The sequence below is a fragment of the Rhyacophila brunnea genome, unplaced genomic scaffold, assembly GCF_057557595.1.
Source record: "Rhyacophila brunnea isolate RB1 unplaced genomic scaffold, BYU_Rbru_1.0 scaffold_17, whole genome shotgun sequence".
NCBI lineage: Eukaryota > Metazoa > Arthropoda > Insecta > Trichoptera > Rhyacophilidae > Rhyacophila > Rhyacophila brunnea.
The window spans coordinates 962966-980766 of record NW_028232827.1 but is presented as its reverse complement, the minus strand read 5'-3'; the positions used below and the strand labels follow the sequence as shown (position 1 = coordinate 980766).

The 17801-nt window shown below is 41.1% G+C and overlaps 1 protein-coding gene across 1 annotated transcript; it reads left to right on the top strand.

The window, feature by feature from the left end:
• The first annotated feature begins 1053 nt into the window (after positions 1–1053).
• On the top strand, positions 1054–7115 carry LOC147073526 (serine protease persephone-like). Its single transcript, XM_085944651.1, has 4 exons — positions 1054–1181; positions 2642–2757; positions 4808–4971; positions 6939–7115. The coding sequence occupies exons 1-4, from the start codon at positions 1054–1056 to the stop codon at positions 7113–7115; spliced, it is 585 nt and encodes a 194-aa protein (XP_085800777.1).
• The last annotated feature ends 10686 nt before the right edge of the window (positions 7116–17801 follow it).

Below are 17801 nucleotides of genomic sequence, written 5' to 3'. Positions count from 1 at the left end.
GAGCTTATCTCCACCCTTCCTCACCGCAAGACCCTCTATATTCAAACCATGACACGAATTGCACATACTTCGAGTGCAATAAAAATGATGATCTTTTTAATATATTGAAATAAATTGTAATACTTTCATAAATTTGAATGAAATATACAATCAAAAATCTTCATCTAGATTCTAGGTACTGCAAACAGGACCGCATTGCATTCGAAACTAATCAATAACTATCATTACTTACATAATTTAAATCCTTACTTCAATACAAACATTTTGTGAACGTCTATTTGATTATCACCTTTGTATTTACTATTTATCACCACTACAATATAATGAAATAAGTTGATGTACGTCTTTTTGAAACAGATGCAATATACCTACCTCTAAATCAATGATACTCAACCTTTTTTTTCTTCGGGCCAAATACATATATTTGTAAAGTAACGCGGGCCGCATCACTAATGGTGTGATGAAAAAAATCATGAAACTCCCCCTTTTTACAAAACATTTTTGAGATTTTAAAAATTATAAACAAAAGTAATGTGTATCCAAGCGGTTATTTCAAAATTAAAAATCATGTTCCTGATAATAAATGTGTTTCGGGCCGCACATAAAAGCTTAAAGGGCCGCATGTGGCCCGCGGGCCGCAGGTTGAGTATCGCTGCTCTAAATGAACTCATGTCATTTATAAGACTTTGAAAAAGTGGATATTTCCATATACCACCTAATCCTTGCGTCCTACTACCGACAACCAGAGTCAAACTGGTTATTTTGTCAATCAAAGCTCGGGCATAATAAAATTTTAATTGTTTGTAATATAAAAACTATTTTTCAGGTAAATTTGGGGTACCCAAATGACGCAACCGGAAAGATCGAGTACAATTGCGGTGGTTCCCTTATTTCGAAGTGGCATGTCTTGACTGCTGCGCATTGTGTACCTAACACAACTTTACGGTAAGAGAGTTTTATTATATTTTAACACTAATGACATTTTTCCTCTGGTGTCCAAACATGGCGATATTTTAAAATAATATTATCTTTTTTTCCAGCAATCCTCCAACAATGGTTCGCATCGGAATTGTGGATATTGAGAAAAGAAGCACTGATAAAACCGATTATTTAATTTCTGAAATTATCTCACATCCCAACTACAATACCAGCTATTCCTACGACGATATAGCTATATTAAGGTATGGATACTTGAAGACTCTATGTTTTTTTTATATTTTTTTTTTTAAAAAATAATACTAAAACACTCCAGTGCGTAAGGTCAAAGCATCATTTGCCCGCATAGTTCATTACAATGAGAGCAGCGTTCGAATTCATATACCTAACAGTACGTTATCTGATAACCCAAAAATCGATAACCGTAAGCTCTCTATAATGAATTGCCTCTCGCCTTGACGGTGAAAAACTATTCAAAAGGAACGGAGCTATTCGTCTAGCTTTGCGGCTCTCGTGGTGGAGTGCGTAAGGCGCTGGCTTTCCATCCGGGAGCTCCGGATACGTTCCCGGTGAGGTCTAAATATATTTATATAATCTAATGGACTTTTGCCACTGTCATTGGGATTTATGGCCTGTTGCGGTGTTTTACAAATAAGTAAATAATAAATAAATTAACGCTGGATGGAGCATTGAAGATCTGGCAGAAAAAAACATGATGCCTTCACCATAGGCAGGCACATAAATATATATTGTTATATCAAATGGCGATACCGATAACAAATGGCGATGGCGATAACCGCTTTAACTGCGGACAATAGTAATTATTACACCAGTCAAATTTTGACTGAAATGGAGGCTCCGCAATCAAGCTCTACGAGTTTAGAATTAATTGTCACCCGTTAAAATATATTATTTATGTTGCGTATAAATACAGGATGCAAACTACATCTCTGGGAATTTCGTTAAATGTGTATGGAAAGGGTAGAGATGTTCAAGTCGGTTCAATCGGATGTTGGTCCACCGAACCGACCAACCAGCTGGGCAATTCTAACATATCACTTAACTCCAAAATCAATGTAAAAGTGCTACATGTGTTATTATGCCGTTTTCAGACAATTAATTATCCCGGGAAGTTAACTATCAGGCGTGAATCGTAATGTTTTTAACACGGCCGGTCATGGCAACCGCAATAACAACTGTCAAATTTCTTTGAATAGCACAGTAACACGTCTTACTTGATTCTAATTCAAACATCTGGAATCAAGTAAAACGTGTTAACTGGAGCTTATGGAAGTGGTATCCGTGTTATTTTAAAGAAATAAAAATAAAGAAAAAATGTTACCGTGCTGTCTTTCTTGCTATTAAAAAAATCTCGTCATCTCACTGCAGATGTGAAGATCTCTTTACATATTTTTGTATGATACTATTGTTTAAGCTTTGTTTTTTAATCATATATTCATTTATATTTATATAACCGGTCCAACTAAAAAATGTAGGACAGAAAAACCGAGACTCTTGTTATCTGAAAAATTTATTAGAAGCGGATAATCCTTTCAATGGTGAGATAAATCTTTACGAAGTATAGCAAAGTTACAATAAACAAATCTCCCACTAATGTTTATCACTGTTATTCAATAAATTTTAGGTTATGTTAGAGCATTTTTGCCACAATATAAATAACTGATATTGGTATTTTTCTCAACAGGCTAAACAGATCAGTTTCAGTAAACTCGTTCGCTTATCCGGCTTGCCTTAGCACTGACACTGAAGATCCTGATGACGTTATGTTCATCACTGGCTGGGGCACCACAGATATCAAAAGTAACTATATATACAGACACTTAATATTATTCACAATAGAATTTTTTAATTCAATTTACACTCGACCTCACTAACATTACAAAATTGTACGCCTAAGCTGAACAGCTGGTCTTCATATTATACATTGGTTATTTTTTTTTAAACAGAGTCAGTTGTTTTGCTAGACATAAGATTCAGATTGGCGTCTTAACCATATGGTGGAAAATTTTTATATAATAATGAAAAAAATATAATGAATGAATGAATTTAAGATGACAATATGAAAATATTCTTTTAAATATTCAAAACAAAAGAAAATCAAATCACCAAAATGATACAAATTCAATAATTATCCACTCGTTTAGTTAATATTACAAAATTCCGACCAGATAAACAGTTATTATTCAATAGCAGATCCAGGGCCGTATCAAGGAAAACTGCTAACCGGGTGCTAGACCAATATACCTTTCACCCCTGTAAATAAAAAAGTTTTTAATCGAAATATTGAATAATTTTAAAAGAAACACAGATGTAGGTAATTATTGTATTTTCATCAACATATTTATACTATGCCAAAAGTGATACCATATTTTTTATGTAGGTAAGTATTAAAAATATAACATTATTAAATGTAACGTGAATATATTTGAAACGATCGATATTTATCAAAAGTATGAGAGTTATTCTTATTTTTTATTTTTCAGACACAGAAGCACAGTTAAAAAAAGTTTTATGTTAGGAAAGAAAATTGCGCCGCTGGCGACTATTTCACTATCAGCGAAACAAACACATGAGAAAAATTGCCTTTACTTAAATTATTGATCTTTATTCATTTTTGGACACTAATACAAAGATTTTTTTATATAAATGTTTTATATTATACCTATACAATGCCATAACACTGGCTCATTCTATAAAATACATTTAAAGGATGATTTTTGGTACTTTTATTCAACTTATACCTATTAATTGTCATAGATTGGAGGTTTTAAGCTCCTAATTGATAAGAACATAAAAATTATATGTTTTATTTAATGTTACGCTAATTATCCTATTTGTCACACTCTGGTACGTGCCGCCCTTCGTCAAATTATGAACTACATAATACTCGTATTATATTGGTTACAATTACTAAATTGTACGTAAAATATTTCACCGTGGCACAGTTCGCCGTGAGCTTTCTTATCTGAAAGAGATGACCATATTAATTCACATTAATTAACACTAATTCAATTTTCATAGCTGATTTTGGCAAAATTAATGAATTCAATAATGAAAACCTAACCTAACCTAACCTAAAAAATAATCCAGTATACGGCTATTTTCAAAATTTGTTTGCTGATGGCTTTCTGTAAACTGTGTAAAGTGTAAACCGTCAAGAACCGTGTTTTATTTAGACATAAATTTTATTTCAGTACTATATGACCCAAATAGGTTGGACGGTCTTGGCCATATATTTTCGATACCTGCAACTTTTCACAGTGAAGTGTGATATGGCGAACTACATACGTACAAGTTTCCAGACACGACATATTATATTATCATAACATAATATAAGTAATTAAATTAATATTAAGACGATACTTCAGTGAAACGGCAAATAATTTTCAACTATAGGTGCGACGAAATTTTGCACTCGCTGGCAATCGGAGAGCGACCGTCGAGCTGTGAACACGTCAATTTGTTTCGTGATGGCGACGGAGGTATTTATTCTTAAATCGTGTAAAGATGACTAAAAACGTTACCTATTTGAAAAAGAAAACATGTCAATGAATATATTATTATTGTTACTGATAGAACAATAAACAGAACATTAAATGAACGCATGTTGGATTTATGTGAGAAATTATATTTAATTCGGCACGCGTCATTTGCACAATCCGCGCATCGCCTAGCCATGATCTTTTTAAACCATGCCTCAACTGAGGTATAGCCTTAATGATAAACTGTTCCTTTTTGACGTTTTGCTGCCCCAAAATACCTTCACTTGTTGAGCCCTTGGATAAATCCATTATTTAAATTATCAGTTAAAATAATAACTATTATTTATTATTGTGTTGTTTTATTACAGGGGAAAGTAAGAGTAAGTATCTGCTGAAAGCAAATGTTACCGCAGTCCCAATTGTTGAATGCAATGCCACGTTCACGAAGTCGCGAGACAGACACGTCCCGAATGGATTGAAAGTCAACCAACTTTGCGCCTTGGATAATATCAATTTTTCTGACACTTGCTGGGTATGTTATCTATTACGATATGTATCTTCTAACGATCGATTCTTCTTCTCTCAAATTTCAATTCAACTTCTAATCGATTGTAAATTCAAATTTAGAATGCAATTTTTCCACTCTATCCCGTTTAGTAAAGACTACAAAATGGCGTCCCTACGCGACACAGCTGTTCTACAATGACAGATCCATTGGACATTGTTAACCATTTTCTAATCTCTCTCTTCTTGGTCGTGCACTCATGGCTGAGGATCGTGACCACATTTAAATTTCCCCATCCTTTGAGCGACCAAGACTTTCCATCCTTCTCGATCTTCCGCTTCTCTCAGGGCAGAACGGATGGTGCCCCCAGTCAGCTCTTTCACTTGGTCGCTCCATCGCGCAGACGCTCTTCCTCTGCTTCGCCTTCCCTGGAGGCTACCCAAAACTACCAGTCTCTCCAGGTTGTCCGGTCCGCGCCTGACAATATGTCCAAAAAACTGCAGAATTCTTCTCAGACATATCGTCGAGAGCCGTTCCTTTATCTTCAGTCCCTGGATGATTGACTGGTTCGTCCTGTGCTACGTCCAAGAAATGCGAAGCATTCGGCGCCAACACCACATCTCAAAGGCATCAATTGCCTTTCGTTCTCTTGCCTTCAGGGTCCACGACTCGACTCCGTAATTAATTATGATGATAACTACGTATGAATAAGAACACAGGTCGGGCAACTAACGGTAACCGGACAAAACAGAACGTGACAAAACAAAACAGTGAAAAACAGCCAGGGGAAAAATAAAAAAATTATTTTTGTGGAATCTATTTATAAATACTTATAAAACTTCAGTTTATAAACGAAATATGTATCTATAAATATTTTTATATTTAAAAAAAAATCAAAGTGAAAATATGAAAAATTCATGGTGGTATCAGTCAATTTCACTAATGCATCCCGCTTATCCAACTTAAAAAAATAAGCCATTTATCGACAAGGTATCGTAAATACATCCATCATTACTACCTCCAGTAACCCCACTTTCATTCCCAACATGAACTTACGAATAATATGAAGCTGTTTTATATTATGTATATTATATATAACTGAACACACTAAGCGTGACATAAGAAACAAATGCGCCATAGGCGAGATAAAATCCTTTTTCAAAAAGAATGTTCTGAAAAAAAGAATGCATCCCACTTTTTAATTACTCTTTAAATTCGGGAACGGAACTGATTCGGACCTGACTTCTTGATGTGTTGGTGTTTTTTTCTGAATCATTCCCAATTTATTGTAATGCTAAAGCAGTACAAACTTTAAGTACCTAGCATTTTTTATGTTCCTTTTTAAACCAAACTGTCTAAATTCATGATGAAATAACTAAATATCAAACATTTAAATTTTCGTAGGTATATCGTTGAACTTTTTATTAATAATTATAATCCATGTTGTGACTACTACATTCTCCGACACTGACAGCTGAGGAAGGTTTCCCGGAAAATATGTAGTGTAACCAATCACTGGCGATTTCGCGTCATTATCTAGTATAATATATGTATGTAGGTACGGTACCAGGGAACATTAAATTAATGGAAACGGGCTTACCCTACTGAATGTGAAGAAATGTGGGATGGGGAACTTAAACACGTGTTAAAGAATATCTTATTATCAATAGTTACATTCGCGTAAACAAAACGCGCATTCAATATTTCAGGACAGTCGGCGCGATTTTGGTTTTTTGGGTTGAATCATACATATTAAAGATTATCCGGCATAAAAACCATTATTAATCTGTTCTGTGTGCGGTATTATACTTTCGATGTAATATGCAGGTCCTGGATTAGGCTAGCAGCTTGGAAGATAAGCTATAGGCACAAGCGATCTCTTCCAAGTATTGTTTTCCCAGCCAGATTTAAACGTATCAGTTTTGCTTCTTTTCATGGAACCCATTGTGGAAAAATTGGTTAATAACATGCTAATATTTATTTTATAATTTCAGGGAGATTCTGGAGGTCCTCTTCAAATCCAATACACCGAGGATATGCACAAAATCGTCGGAATAACGTCTTTCGGCAAGTTGTGTGGTACAAAAATTCCAGGCGTCTATACAAGAGTTTCCAGTCATTTGGATTGGATCGAAAGCTACGTATGGCCAACAGAATCAATTGACATTTAATGAAATACTTGGTACAGTTTAAAATAATATAACATTATTAATTTGTGTTATTTTTAAATAATTATATTGTTCAAGAGTGTAGTTTCTTGTTGGTTCACATTTTACAGGAATCCAGCAGCAAACAAATTTTGAAAATAGCCAATGTACTGCATTATTACAATGTTTTTATTAGCTCGTATTCTTGTTTGTCCAGTGGTTATTTGTCCAGTACAAATCTTGCAATCGATTTTTAACTAACTTCCCGACTAGCTAGATATTTGAAACTTTTAGAATATATCAGAACGCGATGCCAATGCATTCTTTTAATGCCAACTTTAAGCATAATTGAATTCATTTTCGGTTAATTCTGTTTTGTATGGAAATTTATTTCAGAAAAATCCGTAAAAAGTTAATGACTATTATTGGTTGCTAAGGGAGTTGGTGGGTTTTCAAAGCGTTCTCCCATGTAGATTTTTTTATGATTTAAAATCATTTTTTCTACATTATAAATACTAACCTTTATGGTAAACACAATATACGATATGTTACAAGTCCTATATTTTGTATACGCATAGCGCATTAGGTCATTATCATGCTTTCTATCAGAATAAAAAAATAACAATATGATTTAATAATGTTTCTATTTTCTCACCATTATATCCTATGCCTTTGTGCGTTTTACTAGGACGTAGAGCGTAAAATTGTATACCTACATTTTGGCATTTAAAACAGAAAAACAGCAAAAACTGAAATAATGCGTTCTGTCAGTATACCCTCGTTATTATATTTTTACAATAAAAATATTCTGCTAGGAACTTACCGTAATGTTATATCTGAATTCGTATGAGTTTAACATAGTTTAGGATATTGTAAATATACCTTACGTCAGTGGTTTCCAAACATTATGATACCACGCCTCCCTTTTAAAAAAAATGTAATCTTGGCGCCTCCCCCCCTTATTTCATTAAATAATTTAAATATTCAACAATGTTCTAATACAAAAATGAAAAAAAATATATAAACATAAACAAGGTTTTACTACTTATATTATATTTATTTTTAAATTAATCTGTTTTTCATGCGACGAATGTGCTTGTTTATTAGCACAATCAATTTCATTAGTAGTCAATCCAAATTCATCATCGTTCATTGACAAATGGATTCTATCATGGACCCCACATCCTGAAGCGGGCCCCCAGGCCAGGATATTTGGCGGGCCCACCTACCTATCGCTGAGGCTAAGGGCAGTGTGGTGCTCTAACGTAGTGCCTCCTAAATTATATACGGGAGTTATCAATTAAGTATATCAATTATCATATAAGTATCACATCAAATTACAACGCACAACCACATATTATTTAAAATATTTAATAGCCCTCAAGTAAAGCGGCGCCTGTTATAATGTTAATAAAATAATGTGAAAAGTGCATTAGCATACCAAGCAAGAACTCAGTCAATAGATTTTTGTTTGCTTCAATATAACTGGCGCAGAAATCATTTAAAAGTGAAAACATGGCGTAAATTTAGAAAACTTAATAAACTAATTTTTAATAATAAATATGACCATAAAATATATGTAATAATAGGGTGCGGTCCGATAGAACAAATTCACATTTTATTACATTTTTTACAATTGTAAGTTTGTCTTTGACTTAAAATAAAAAATATTTTTATTTGTAATGTTTTCAGATACATATTTATTCATTAATACAGTTGAAATTGTAAATTATCAAAAAAATGTCTCAAATTGCAAGCTTCGTATTTTTCCGCTAGGTGCCTCTTTAAAAAAGGCTCAGTGAAGACTTCGCCTTAAGAATAAACAATAGGTATCTAGTGACCTGGTGATTTTATATTGAGATTAATATTTGTAACAATAATATTACATACTATACCTACTTAATAACTAATAATAATAAATAACTTAATTACTGTAATAATATCTGTTTAAGCTGTGTTGATAATACATTATATTGTTATATGCAAGGCCACAGGATTATAAATAATAAAATCTGAAGTAAATGTGTAATTACAAAAAATATTTTCTTAACAAACTCCCTTATTTTTTTTATTTATTTTTTTAACGGCCCACATGCGCAGCGTAGGTCAAAATGGAGCTTTTTTTCTATTTTCAAAGCATGATCCTGGACATTCCTTAAACGTTGTAGATAATATATTTATATACTTTTGAAGCCTTATTATCCGTTATATTTATTTTAAATATTTGATGACTGACTACACAAAAATGTAACAATTTAAAAAAAATATATATATAACTATTTATACAGAATTTTGGAGATAACGCATTTAAATGCAACAGGTGAATCATTAAAAGGATCAATGTTGGAGAAATATAAATATTGTAATTTAAACAAGAGCGCCGAATAAAAGAGTTTTGTGCATATTTAGAATCGCCACGACTGACATGGTACAAAGTTTGGTTTCGCGTAAACCTTGATGGACAAACCCTTTCGAGTAGGTCTGGCGAGTCAACAAAACCATTGATTATTTTAAAAAGAAAATATTGATCAGATATAGAACATCGTCTTTCCAAATATGGTACCATAAAAGTTGCAGTGGTCGAAATAGAATTAGATAGATCATAACATTAAGCTTTAAAATAGACATGGTTACGAAATCGGTTTTGTACCCTTATGCCTGTCATATTTTTGACCTACACAATATCGGTTTTTACCGACGTATTCATCATCATCAGCCTGAACCTATCCACTGCTTGTTGAAGGTCTCTCCAAGTTGATTCCACATCTCCCGGTCCTGTGCGTTGCGTTGCCACGTACTTCCGCAGAATTTTATCATTTCATCTATCCAGCGGCATCTGAATCTACCTTGTGGACCTCGTGTGTAGCACTGGATGATTAAATTTCTCCAACGATTGTCCCTTCTTCAAGCTATGTGTCCAGCCCATTTCCATTTGGGGTTTTTAGCGAACTCTATTATTACTATGTTAATATTACGTTATAATATAGAGCAACAATCAATGTCCCTCGTGTCTGGGACTCACAATTGTACTCGATCAAAACCAAATGCCACCTATTCGACGCTTTCATTCTGACAGTGCTGCTTTACAGTAGTGAATCATGGCACCTTACGAAAGCTCAAAGCAATCGTATACTGAGCTTCGAGAACATATGTTTACGATGGATACTAGGTGTATGGTGGTACAACTTTAGGAATAACGAGGAGATAAGAGAATGCACCAATTAGCCTCTCATCACGCTGAGAGTGAAAAGGTGACGTTGGACCTTGGCTTGGGCATTAGCTGTGGATACAAGAAACAAGCGTCAACATGGCTTGTCTGTTCTTTAAACTAACCGAATTCCGGCGTCCTGGAAGGCCTTAAATACTATCTTTAGAGTGTATACGGTGGTGTTACTGGATGCTGGTATGACCTGGAACGATGTAAGAAGACTGGCTAGCGACATGAATTCTTGAAGATGCCGCTTGGTATTTATATGCTCCAACTAAGGACCGGATATGGCCATAGAGTAAGAACATTAAATTTAGTATCTACATTCTACAGGCATGAAGAAAACCCAATTAAATTTTATTTTACTTTGGCACATTGATGAAATTTAATCCTATTTGTCATCCCTGTCATTACGTGGAAAATATTTTTTCTTTTGAAAACCGTTCAGCTCACGCACCTTTTGATTATTCTATCATATTCGTATATTAAAAGGAAATAGAACCATACCAAAAATACGCAAGAGGTGTGTCAGACAATAAAATATCAAAAATAACAGGAAGTTACGAACGAAAGTACCTATATACGTATGACGCACACTAGATTTTCCGCCCCTTATGGGGGCACTCCCATAAGGAGTAGTGCCTCCCCACCGCTCGGTCTGATCCTGGTAGTCAATGCGCCACCGGTTGGATGATGACGACCCTCGACGAAGCATAACAATAGGATTAAGTTTGGATTAAATATATGTTTAGATAAGGAGATAATTAAGCTAAATAGGATATAAAATACGATTTGAATTATAAGTTTAATATGTAATGTAAATTGTAAGCTAATGTATAAAATAATGTAAAAATGTAAGGGTTAACGAGAATAATAAAGGGGGACATATAGATGGGCGTTGATAGCATATAATAATTAAAAGTAATTGGTATTGTAATATTAAGGGTATATGGATCGATGTCGCTACGCATCGCGCGTACACGGCGCAGTAATTGTTAACATATGCTCATAGGTCCTGTTGCGAAAACTTCCATTTGTACAGATGTGCAATCACAAAGTATAGCAACACATAGGGCAACCATCGATCCGATTGTAATCACGATCCCGCGTAATTTTCATAGTAAATCCGATCCTAAATATCCGCGGCTGTTCCACGCGCGGCGTTTCCGAATCGGTATTCCGGCAGCTTTCCTGCTCTGACGTACGACGGCGTCTCTGTCGTACGTGTTTGAAACCGATTTCGCGATACGAATTTGCCAGCTTTGCAGTGACAGAGCCCCTCTCGCTCGCGAGTATGACGGCGTCACGCTCACACGCGACGGGAGAATCGGATCAATGATTTTGGTCGATCAAGGAGACCGCGTACTGGAATAAGGCTCGGGAAATCTTTGATCGGCGAAGTATGAGTATGTACTAAGCAATTATTACTGCCTATATGTCTGGTTGACGGAATAACATCCGCCAACTAGTCGTAAGTATGTGCCCGTGGCGACACCGAGCTGTATTAGATGTTAAAGTAAGAAAGATTGCACGACGGGCACATTTGTATAAAAACCCGTGATTTTAGAATCCATCAGCACACTCGCCGCGTAAACACCTCATTTACCGCGCTCCTGTCTGCACACAGATCCAAAGTCTACACCGCTTCGCCGCTATCATCGCCATATCAGAGGACTCTTGGCAGAACTTCACCGCCGCGGAAAAGTCTTTATAAAGATATTCTTCGACGGCCGACTACTTCAAGATTCCCCTGCAAAGCCTTCATAGCGGAGACGCCTGTCAACACCAAAACCTCCATCATGAGCAAAATACCGTCGCTCGTGGGGTTATTGGCTCCAGAGTGCCACCGACAAGTGGACGATAACATCAAGACAGACCTGCTGAACATCCGTGTACTGAGGAGGAAGCTGAGGGCCGCGGACTTCGCGTACATCTACGGCTTCCTCGCCCTTGCCTACGGGATTCAGCCGCATGACTCTCTTCCTGACCTGCAGAAGCAACGCGATTCTCAGGACAAGAAGAGGAGGAACAAAAACATATCGAATTACCAGAGGGTCCTCGAAGAGATCAACGCCATGGACTCGGGACTACTCAAGCCTTTCTCGGAAGAGGAAGACGAGGAGTACGAAGACTTGGATTATGATGACTCCGACTTCTTCCTAGACACCGATGATGCCGACGACTATAGCGGCAAACTCGTTCACTCCATGGATGCTGTAAAACCCACCAAAGCCCCCGCCTCGGCCAAGGCCAGGGCTGCCGCCCCAGCCACAGCCAAGGACCCGGTCTCGAGTGGGAAACCAGTCTCCACCGCCCACGAACAGATGGACACCACGCCAGCGGCCACATCTGTATCGCTTCCAAACCCAGATCACCGCACAGCAGCGCCGGAAAAGCCCGCCGTAACCGGCAAGCCTAACCCTACCGCCGCCACGCAGAAACCCACAGCAGATCCCCGCGCATCCGCGCCAGTAAAACCCGCCGACGCCGGCAAGCCAGACGCACCGAAGAGTTACGCAGCAGCGGCCAAGCCCTCAACGGACAAGGACGTAGCCCGCGTAGAACACGGAAAAAAAGCGACCAAAAGACAAGCAACCGACCGGGCAGACCAAAAAGCGGCCAAGAAACCCGCCACGGTCTCGCCGAAGAAACCGGACATGCCTAACATTAACCAGCCGGCATGCTCGAAGAAGACAACAATCCCCGGAAAAAATTCAAGAGGCAACGCGCCCTCGAAGAATCCGGCCAAGAGGAACTTGGACCGCACGGGAGCACAGAAAATCCCTCCGATTGTCCTTCACGACAAAAAGGCTTACAGGGACAACATGAAGCTGCTGGAAGAGGCAGGAATATGTGTCTCTGAAGCCAAAAATGTCAAGAAGGGGATTATACTAACGATCTCAGAAATAGAAGAATACAGACAAGCAGTAAAATTACTAGACATGTTAAATTTTTCCATGACCATTGAAGTTAATCCCTCCAAACCAAAACCCGCCACGCACCACACCCGGTCTTAATCGGGCGTATCACGTGACCCTACATTGGCGATGTGAAGCATCTAGTTAAGTTTTAGACCGGGAATGCCCTAGGAGGAGATACCCAGGACTAAGGTTGCTACGCTCAGAGTGAGCTCTGACTGAGTTTAAAGTTACTTTCTAATGCAAAGTGCCGGGGAGAGAAGAGCACAGGGAAATTATCAAAATAAAAATGATTCTAGTGTATATAAAACAAAATAATGAAGCTAATCATACGGACAGCAAAAATTATGTGAAGAGATCTTCACGCCCGCAGTAAGACGCCGCAAATTTTTTAAATGCAAGATAATTGGCCTTAGTAGCAACCAAGTCGGACGGCCCGATGGGCCCAACAGCTGGTTGGACCGACCTGAGCATCTCCTCCCGTTCGGAGCACATTCTAAGACATTCCCAGAGGATGTGGTTGGCATCCTGAATCTCCCCTCCGCATGGACATGTCGGACGGCTTACAAGTCCAAGCTCAAAGAGCTTGCCAGCGAACCCACCGTGTCCAGTCACAAATTGACTGGTGTGATGGTCAGGAGTCAGATATTTGGTTATCTCCAATCGCCATTTAATATTTGGAAAAAACATATATGTGTGCCGGCCCTTGGTTGATTCATCCCACCGTCGCTGCCAGGTCTTCCACGCCGCGTCAAGCGTCATGAGACGTATTGTCCGCTTCAACGAGGTTACTTTTTCAGCAACAAGCCGAGGAGGCGGGGCTAGGTGAAAGTCACCAACAACGGCCTCCTCGCCTTTGAAGAGCATCGTTGATGCGCCGCTGACCTGTATGTGCAGATCTAGTGGGAGAATGCCGGCCAGGACCGGGAGCGCGGCCGTAGAAGTTGTTCGGTAGGCCTTGGTTATGGAAAGCAGCGCGCTGCGCTGTCCGCTTAAAAGAGTGCTTCTAAGTTTGACACTTTTCGGGATATGCAAGCACCACGCACTAGCAGCGTAGGCGGCAATCCCCATATAAATGGCGCCATAGGCAATCTTAAGCGCCCTTACTTTTAAGCCCCATCCATCACCAGCCATACGGCCCACCCTCTGGAAGGCCCTCCCAGCCTTATAGACTTGGGTAAAGGCATGGTGATGGAAATTTAACATAGTGTCCATTTGGACGCCCAGGTAGGTGACGATCTTTGACACTTTCACTCTCGTATCACCGAAGCGGACTGTGGGTGGCCGCTTACAGTTTAGTCGTCCCGGTCCTTTCAGGACAATGGCTTCTGTCTTGGAAGGTGCGAAAGATAGTCTGCTTACTTTACCCCACGCCTCAATTGACTTTAAGGCTTCGCCGACGGTACTCTCAATCTTCGCCCTGCTGTCGGCCTCCACCAACAGCAGCGCATCGTCAGCGTAGGCGATGACAGTGCAATCGGTTGGAAGCGGGATCCTAAGGAGATCGTCGAAGAGCACGTTCCAGAGGAGGGGCCCGAGGACAGAGCCCTGGGGGCAGCCCATGCTGGTGCGCCTCTCTATTGTGGTAGAACCAACACGAAACTCGATCGATCTATTCGTGAAATAACTCTGAATCGACGCGAACAAATTTCCTGGTAGTCTCTTGAGCCGAAGCTTTTGAAGTATAAGAGGCCAGGATGCACTATCAAACGCACCTGCAATGTCCAGGAAAACTCCTAGGACGTATTTACGGCGAGAATTTTCAGCGATGGCAATCACGTTTCTTATGGCGTCTGTCGTTGATTTGCCTCTTCTGAATCCAAATTGCTTTTCAGAAAGCGGCGCATGCTCTTCCAGGTGGGCTTCAATCCTGTAGCACAGAAGTTTCTCCAGCACCTTACCGAGAGCCGGCAAGAGTGTTAGAGGACGGTAAGCTTTGGGGCTTGACGGTTCTCGACCGCCGGCTTTGGGGATTACCTTCAGTAAGCCCCGCTTCCAGCAGTCGGGGAACGTGCCGCTCTTGATGCAGTCACTGAAAAGTTTGGTAATTTCTGGCGCGGCGATGGCCCATGTGCGTTTGACAAGTATATTGTCAATGCAATCCGGGCCTGGGGCCTTGCCAACAATCAACGTTCTAATGATGCGATTGATCTCCTGTTCAGAGGGCAACGATGAATGGTCCGTGTCGATAGGAAGAGAAGCCTCAAAGCGGACCATACTCATGGTGGCATCGTCCCTGGACTCGTCATCCAGGGGGATGAGTGCCTCGAGCAGGACCGCAGCCGTTTCAGACTCGGTACTGGTGTATCCGCCACCCGGTTTCTCGATACCGCACAAGAGGCTCGTCGGTCTGAGACCAAGCTTTAATGCACGGTATGGAGGACCCCAAGGGTCCGAACCCCCCTCGATGGTGACGAAGTTCCTCCAGTAGTCCTTCTTGGCTTGAGTAATTGCTTTCTTGTAGTCGTATCGGGCGGACTTAGCCATGGATGCAAGAAGATCAATAGAGGCAGGTGGTTGCTTGAGTCGGCGCGCACGTTGATGGACCTTGCGTGCTTTCCTGAAAAAGTCGCGCAGGTTCGAAACTTGCTGCGTCCACCACGGCGACTGGCTGGGTGGCTTGGGCTTGCAGCGTCCGAGTGAAGCTTCGGCTGCTCCGGTGATATCTGCAGTCAGTCGTGAAGCGGCCGAGTGCAGGTCCGGAAAACGGTATCTCGAAGTCCTATCAAGCTTTTTGGAGAGCGCCTTTTCAAACTTTTCCCAATTCCCGTCACGCGTTCTGAAACGCGTGGGCGGGGAAGGGGATACGTCAGAGACGCCATCGTGCGAGGAGTCAGCGGCCAGCTCAAAAGTGATCAACCGATGATCACTCATGGAGGCGCTCGCATGGACCCTCCAGCCCCTGATACGTCTCGCGACGGACTCAGTGGCAAGAGTGATGTCGATGTGAGTGCTTCCGGAGTTTGCATGTGACGTGAAAGTCGGCATGCTATTCGGATCGTTGAGGACGACCAGGTTGTGCTGGTGCACCAGCTCCTCGATGACGTCCGCGTCGCACAAGGGGAGATCCACGGGCGCCCAGAGGGGGGACTGCGAGTTGGCGTCCGCACAGATGATGACATCCCTGCCAGCAACTGCGCGGAGGATGCCGTCAAGCAGCGATACCACGTGTTCCTTTGTACTCTTAAAGCTGAAATAGGCGGAAATAACCACCACGCTGCCTCCTCCGGGTAAGCTGATGTCTGCACACGCGACCAGCTCAGTCGACAGATGCGAGAGCGACAGCACGCCAAGGCGAGGGTCAAGAGCGAATATACAGGCCTTTGGCTCTGTACAACTGGCGCTGACAACGAGGCCCGCGCACCTAAGTCCCTTTTCAGCGAGCCTGGGGCCCTTTTCAGAACCCCAGTGGTACGGTTCCTGCACCAGCGCCAGCGACATGCCGGCGGCCTGCATAACCTCAATCAACTCCGCAGAGCCGGCGTCGCTCAAGTTCACGTTCAACTGGGCGAAGGTGATCATCGAGCGGCAGTGTAGTCCACCATAGCCCTTTCGCGCAACTCGGCGTGGAGTCTTGCAGGGCATTCGAGGCTATTGGTGGGATGGTCATGCGGCTGTTTGTGCTTGTAGCAGGCTACGCACTTGGGTGGGATCTCCTTGTGAGGGCAGTCTGCGCGATCGTGGCCGGAAGCAGTGCAGTGGCTGCATGTGGGAGTCTTTGAATTGCATCCCTTTGCCATATGGCCGTAAAGGTGGCACATGTTGCACTTCACTACCCCCACAAAGTCCTTCAATGGGAAGGATTCCCATCCTATATACAGCCTGTCCTCCACCAAAAGGGCAGACCAAATTGCACCAGGGACGAAAACCACGAAGTGACATCTGCCGGTCTTCGGGCCAGCTTTGTGGCTGAGTCGAATATCCCTGTACGCCGATTCCGGCAGACCAGTCTGCTCCTTGGTGGAGGTGTAGATGGCTTCCCGGAGCTGGGGTTCTGTAAGGGTTGAAGGGAGATTAAAAATAATAACCCGAGGCTGTTTTTTCCCGGCGAGCTCAGCTCTTAGGGCAGCCTCCGAGGTCTCCATGGCCTTAACGAGGGCCGTGGCCTCGACTTCGGAGCGGGGGTGAACAATAATTCCTCCGTTTCTCACGTTTCGGATCCCTGTAATTTGGACCCCGATTGATCTGGGGTCAAATGCCTTCTTCAGGAGGTCCTTTGTGGCTTCCGATGTTTTTTCCCCAGAGCCGGTCGGGAAAAATAGGACGCCCGGTCTGGGGGCTAAAGGCAGGGACGGGAAATGGCTGTTGACGGTGGCCGGAGGTGGAGCGAGTATTGTGGAGGTTGCAGTGGGAGGGCGGCTTCTTCTGCCAAGGGCTGTGGCCCACGATGTGGGCGCTGGCATCGTTGCGGCGATGGTGGTGTGGAAGTTTGCCGATGCTGTCGGTTTTGGTGAATGAAGCGTCTTAAGGGTTTTGGTTTGCGTGTGCAGGTCTTTGATAGCCTTCTTTTGCATATTGAGGCCAATTGTCCTGTCCTTTAGTAGCCCCTCTAGGTGTTTAATATTGGCTTCTTGGGCAATGGTC